Raw genomic sequence first — 7,368 nt, forward strand, 5'->3', positions numbered from 1 at the left:
CTTTCACTGATAATATCTGTGTGTGAAACATCTGGGAGAACATAATGTGATAATCCATCTATTTACCAATTCAACGTACCCTCAGGCATGTTGCTTTTGGTCTCCTTTTGAAATAAAAGGAAGATTAAGTCTTATTTTTGGTGCCTGCATCTTCCTAGCTCGGCTCCTTTCTCTGCTGCCCTTTCTTCTACTTCAGAGACATAGAACACCCTCACCCCCATTAATATCTCCTTTTCACAAAGGCTCAGAGAACTTTCTCCCTGAAGCACAAATGTCTGAAGCAGCTTAAAGAATTATTTCCCAGAGAGGAGAGATCACAGCCAACACCACAGAAATACAAACAATTATAAGAGAATATTATGAAAAATTATCTGCCAACAAATTGGGCAATCTGAAAGAAATGAATAAATTCCTAGAAACATATAAACTACCAAATATAGGAAAAAATAGAAAACTTGAACAGAACAATAACCAGCAAAGAAATTGAATCAGCAATAAAAAAATCTCCCAACAAAGTCCAGGGCCAGAGGCTTCCCAGGGGAATTCTACCAAACATTTAAGGAAGAATTAATAGCTATTCTTCTCAAACTGTTCCAAAAAGTAGAAATGGAAGTACACTTCTAAACTCATTCTGTGAGGACAGCATTACTTTGATTCCAAGACCAGATGAAGACCACACTAAAAAAGAACTACAGGCCAAAAATCCCTGATGAACATGGATTAAAATATTCTCAACAAAATCTAGCAAATTGCATCCAACAGTTCATTAAAAGAATCATTCACCATGATAAAGTGGGATTTATTTCTGGGTTGCAAAGGTGGTTCAATATTCGCAAATCAATCAATGTGATACACCACATTATAAAAGAAAGGTAAGAACCATATGATCCTCTCAATAGATGCAGAAAAAGCATTTGACAAAGTATAACATCCAATCTTAATAAAAACCCTCAACAAAGTAGAGATAGAGGGAACATACCTCAACATCATAAAGGCCATATACAAAAGACCCACAGCTAATATCATCCTTAACCAGGAAAAACTGAGAGCTTTTCCTCTACAGTCAGGAACTAGATAGGGATGTCCACTCTCACCATTACCATTACTGGAAGTCCTAGCCTTAGCAATCAGACAACAAAAAGAAATAAAAGGCATCCTAGCAATCAGACAACAAAAAGAAAGAAAAGGCATCCTAGCAATCAGACAACAAAAAGAAAGAAAAGGCACCCAAATAGGCAAGGAAAAAGTCAAACTTTCACTATTTGCAGATGATATGTAGAAAACTCAAAAGATTCTACTAAAAATTTGCTAGAACTCATACATGAATTCAGTAAAGTCACAGGATACAAAATCAACGTATAGAAGTCTGTTGTATTTCTATACACCAATAATGCAGCAGTAGAAAGAGAAAGCAAGGAATTGATTCCATATAATTGTACCAAAACCCATAAGATATTTAGGAATAAACCTAAACAAAGAGGTAAAAGATCTGTACTCTGAAAACTACAAAATACTAATGAAAGAAATTGAAGATGACACAAAGAAATGGAAAAACATCCCATGCTCATGTACAGGAATAACAAAGATTGTTAAAATGTCTGTACTACCCAAGCAATCTACACATTTAGTGCAATCCCTATCAAAATACTAACAGCATTTTTCACAGAGTTAGAACAAACAATCCTAAAATGTCTACGGAACCACAAAAGATCCTGAATAGCCAAAGCAATACTGACAAAGAAAAGGAAAGCTGGAAGCATCACAATTCTGGACTTCTATATTACAAAGCTGTAGTGATCAAGACAGTATGGTACTGGCACAAAAACACACATATACCAATGGAACAGAATAGAAAACCCAGCAATAAACCCACAACTATATGATCAACTAATCTTGACAAAGCAGGAGAGAATATCCAATGGAAAAAGGACAGTCTCTTCAACAAATGGTGCAGGGAAAACTGGACAGCAACATGTAAAAGGATGAAACTGAACCACTTTATTATACCATACACAAAAATAAATTCAAAATGTATTAAAGACCTAAATGTGAGACAAGAAACCATCAAAATCCTAGAGGAGGACAAAGGTAGTAACCTCTTTGACATGGCCAGAGCAACTTCTTAGTAGATATGTCTCCTGAGGCAAGGGAAACAAAAGCATAAAAGGAACTATTGGGATTTCATCAAGATAAAAAGCTTCTGCACAGCAAAGGAAACAGTAGACAAAACTAAAGGCAGAATGGGAGAAGATATTTGAAATGACATGTCTGATAAAGGGTTAGTATCCAAAATATATAAAGAACTTATAAAACTCAACACTCAACAACCAAAAAACAAATAATCCAATTTAAAAATGGTTAGAAGACATGAATAGACATTCTTCCAAAGAAGACCTATGGATGACTAATAGACACATGAAAAGATGCTCAACATCACTCATCATCAGGGAAATGCAAATCAAACTTACAATGATATATCATCTCACACATGTCAGAATGGCTAAAATGAACAACACATGTTGGTGAGGATGTGGAGAAAGGGGAACCCTCTTGCACTGTTGGTGGGAATGCAAACTGGTACAGCCACTCTGGAGAACAGTATGGAGGTTCCTCAAAAAGTTAAAAATAGAACTACCCTATGATCCACAATTGCACTACTAGATATTTACCCAAAGGATACAAAAACACAGATTTGAAGGGGTACATGCATCCTGATGTTTATAGAAGCATTATCAACAATAGTCAAACTATGGAGAGAGCCCAAAGGTCCAATGACTGATGAATGGATAAAGAAGATATGGTACATACATACAATGTAATATTACTCAGCCATCAAAAAGAATGAAATCTTGCCATTTGCAATGATGTGGATGGAGCCAGATTGTATTACACTAAGTAAAATAAGTCAGTCAGAGAAAGACAAATACCACATGATTTCACTCATGTGTGGAATTTAAGAAATGAAACAGATGAACATAGGGGGGAAAAGAGAGAGAGGCAAACTATAAGACAGACTCTTAACTATAAAGAACAAACTGAGGGTTGTTGAGGGAGGTGGTGGGGGGGATGGGTTAAATGGGTGATGGGTATTAAGGAGGGCACTTGTGTTGAGCATAGGTTGTTATACATAAGTGATGAATCACTAAATTCTACTCCTGAAACTAATATTACACTACATGTTAACTAACTGGAATTTAACTAAAAACTTGAAACTTAAAAAAAAAAAAAGAATTATTTCTCTGGAGCATTGTCATTTATAGGGATTAAAATGTTAATGATGAAACAGGGACGAGTAGTTTTTCTTTAGACATTTTGAGGAGCAGGTTCTTTTGGTGACTGCTCTGATGTCATTTTTCTGACCTCCTGGAGGCTTAGCACAGAGCAGGAGGTGTAGAATCTTTCTGTGATTGGGAGAACCAGAGCACCAGCCCATGTCCCACCAGGAGAGATACCCCATCCTTACCAAGGGGCATCAAAAGAACCCTTGAAAGTCGAAGCATCAAAGGATCTCAGGGCTGGGAGCAGTCTGAGAACTTCTGAAAGCTGGATTTTTCTAACCCTTTAACTTACCTGTGTTATCTAACTTACAGCACCATCCTTCCCTAAATCTACCAGGAGAGATTTCCACAGGGAATCTAGGGAAATCCAGAACCTTGCCTCTTCAGTCTTCCCACAGTTGCTGGGCAATGCCTGAAATCTGACCACAGAGTCTTAATCTTTCTGCTGAAAGCTACACTGTAGGCTCTTTGGCGATGTGGGAAGAACCCCAGGGAACATGTATCCTGGAGGTTAGGCATGCCCTGGGATAGTCATTCACGTTTGTAAGGATTAGGTTAGACCACTGGTATGTAAAAAGCCTGCCACCGTGTTGGGCACGCATTAGATGGAGAGATGACACACTGGAGTAGGAGTCAGAATGTTGTGTTCTAACCCTGCTCTGCCACAGTGGCCCTGACTGAGCATGTCACCTCACTTTTTTAATCTCTGTCATGGGGATGTTGGCTATATGTTCTCTAGACCAGTGCTTCTAGAACTTTAGAGTACAAATGGATTACCTGGGGATCTTATTAAAATACAGATTCTGTGAGTAGATATGGTGGGGTGAAAGTAGGTCTGCATTTCTAACAAGCTGCCAGATGCTGGTGATGCTGCTGGTCTATGGACAACACATAGAGAAGCAAGAACTAGGATACCCTCTATCTTAAACTTTCTCTAAGGCATACATTAATGTGAAAGAAAAATCTAGCTTTTGATATTGAGGCTAGGACAGAGGCGGAGGGAGAGAGAAGAAGAAGGAGGAGGGGAAGGGGGAGGGAAAGAGAGGGATATACAGAGAGGGGTGGGAGGTTTGAAGGGAGTTTGCCTGGGTAGGAGCACATGGTTCCCCTGGGAGGCTACCAGAAACAAAACTTGCCTGTCTTGAATTTGTGCTTTGGGATGAGTGTGTTTATGAGTCTACCATGAAGCTCAGAACATTTTCATTTGTGTTGCTTTAAGCATTGGAAAAAGAAATATCTCACTATTCCATTTGATTTGATGAATGTGGAAGCTTTCTCTCCTAAGTTTGAAAGATGTCAAAAGATAATTTTGTAAAAGCAGCAACAAAAATAATAAGTATGTTACCCTGTCAAAGGAGCGCCACTTTGTAGCTAGGTCTTATTTCTTGTTTCTTTGTGAACCAATTTGTTAGACTTAAGAAACCCATGCTGATGAATAGTAAAATTTCATATCACCCAGGGGCAGCCATAAAGATAATGGACTGTTGTTGCCATGGGGAGAAAAACAGTGGTTTGTTTCATCCAGGAAAGCAAGAATGAAAAAGGCAAACCTAATCAAGAATAAAGAATAAAATACAGAGTTAAAAATTTGGTTGCAGCAATAAATAGTCTATTTTATAAATACCTGCAATGAATCCTATTTGTGAATATCATGAAGAATTAGAAGTTAAAGCAGTTGTGCTCATATTCAATGTGATGCACATGCTATATATTTCACTTCCATTCATGAACAAATAACATGAAATTTACCAGTATCATTATCTGATCAATGTGTGGCCACATTCAAAATGAATAATTTACACATTATTGTCTTTTCTTTGCATTTCCAATGGCCTCTTTGCCTCCTGTATCCATCAATAAGCATTTATTCAGAAACTGCTATGCAGAGGTGCTATGCTAGGACCTCAGAATAATAATATAGTGTGCTTGATTTTCAATGATTAGAGTTCTCCTTTTGACTGTGATCCAGTACTTGTCATTTCTCTGTAGGTGTGGCTTCTGTCAGAAAGCAAATGTCTCTTCCATATAAAATCAGACATATGAAGAACATAAGGCTTGATATTTTTGAGACTGTTAGTTATGCCTCCAAAACCCAGCAAAAACGCCCCAGACTAACTCAACCTTTGTACATTTTACAGATGTAGATACTCAAGTACTTTGTAGGATGTTGGTATCAAGAAAGGGGTTCTCTGCTGCCATAATTTGCAATACATCACAGGCTAGAATGGAACCAGCACATTCTAGTTAATGGGCTTAAAATAGAGCAGGTTGACCATACTTTTTGGAATGGAAACAAATATCGTATGTGATGAAGGTGGACCTCAGCAAACCCCCTCACTTTCACATGTAAGATGAATTGAGTTTAGAAGAAAAGAGAAAAAAAAAAAGATGAATTGAGTTTAGGCTTCAGCTAGCTAAGATATTTTGCATTATTCAGAGCAACCTGGGGGGATTTAATAGTATCTACTAAAGATTCTTTTTTGTTTTGTTTTGTTTTCATTTAAAGAAGAAGCCATGGCGACTTTTTCATCTATAGTAAGTGAATGACAAGGATAGCCACTGATGGCTGTGGTGTGACTGAACTCCATAATGATTTCCGAGAAGGCCACAAGAATCCTGTTATGCTGTCTTGGGGTGAAAACTGCACTGTAACTCTGCTGGAAACCACAGTAATTGTGTTGTAAATCCTGTTAACACCCCTGCATTATATCTTGGTAACCACTGTTAATTTGTAACTCCTCTGCACTTGGGTGTGCCTCCAGGTTTCCAAACCTCAGAACTTTTTGCTGGATCAGCAATAAACAACTTAAACTTAACAAGAAGGGAGAAAGGATCTGGATTGTAATGCTGCTTTTGAAAAGTGAAATCTTAAGTGATAAATCAACTTGCTCAGATTCCTGACGTTGCAGTCATTCTGTGCTTCTTACTCATAATATAACATTAAAATTCAATATTGGGCTTTGGCAAAAATAAAACAAAGAGGTAATACCCAGATGCCAAGGCCTTCTGGTGACTTGTTAAATGCCTTAATCGTTCTATGTTGCACAGGACATTATTTTAAACATAAGAAGAGATATCTACCATAGTTTTGAATGTTTACTATTCACCACTCTCAGATTAGTTGACTTATTTATATAACCCTTGTGACTAAATGAGAGATTCTGGAAATTTGGGGCTAACAAAAATGTATGGATAAGTGAAAGGGAAGGGATAAAAGGAATGAGAGGCTAAACAGGTTCCATCTCTTTCCTTACCTCTCAATCTATAATAAGCTTGAAGACTGGCTAAAATCTGTTTCATGGATTCCTGTGGACAGACTTTAACACCAGTTGGGAAAAATGTTGACCTTTTTGTTCGACGCTTGGCCACATCGAATATTCGTTTCATGGTTGACACTTTGTACATTTTTGCAGTACTTTCAGATGTTTCGATTCTTGGGGCATTGTCTAAGTCTTTAGATTCAGAATGGTATATTTTAATGGAGAGATCTGTAAAAGAAAGATTGATTTCCTGGTGAATATATACATTGATATATGTGAAATATATGATAAATGAATGGAATAAACTAAAAGTTATAATCCTCTGATTTATTCAAGTTCTACTTTGGTGCAACTGCCAAATTTCAGTGATGAGGCATTTTCAGAAATAAGGGAATAGCATAATGAGCTGATCAAGTGTATTTTTTTTTTTTTAAAAACCAACATCTCAAATCATCTTGCCTTTAGGAACTGCCAAATATTGAAACCATTTTCCACACATCTCTAAAAATCACTCCCCACTTAGCACTCAAGCCTCCCGAGAGATGCCTCTTTTGATAGACATTATAATTCAAGTGGGGAATGATAGCACATTGTGGTACCCAGAGGTGCACTCTGGATGAGGTAGTGGAGTGTTTCTAGAAACCCAGGGGGGAAATGCAACAAAACAACCTTCCTGCCTATTAGTGGCAGCCCTAGGATTTCTGTATGGCGGGGCTCAGAGGGTGACACAGTGAAAGTGAGTTGGGGCAAGAACATGTGTTAGAGTTGACTTTACAAAGCAAGTAGGATATTTTATGGAGGGAGGTGAGAGGAAAAATGAAGGGGAGTAT

The 7,368-nt window shown here is 37.7% G+C and overlaps 1 protein-coding gene across 1 annotated transcript in view; it reads right to left on the reverse strand.

The window, feature by feature from the left end:
* The window catches only part of IMPG1 (interphotoreceptor matrix proteoglycan 1), a 94,013-nt gene extending 87,257 nt beyond the window's left edge, over window positions 1–6,756 (reverse strand). The window contains 1 exon segment of the mRNA XM_081829356.1: window positions 6,533–6,756. Within this exon segment, the coding sequence (XP_081685482.1) occupies window positions 6,533–6,683 (151 nt within the window). The 5' untranslated portion in view covers window positions 6,684–6,756.
* Window positions 6,757–7,368: the final 612 nt, after the last annotated feature.

Source organism: Leptonychotes weddellii, chromosome 8 (genome assembly GCF_054177405.1).
Source record: "Leptonychotes weddellii isolate Sample4059 chromosome 8, ASM5417740v2, whole genome shotgun sequence".
Lineage (NCBI taxonomy): Eukaryota > Metazoa > Chordata > Mammalia > Carnivora > Phocidae > Leptonychotes > Leptonychotes weddellii.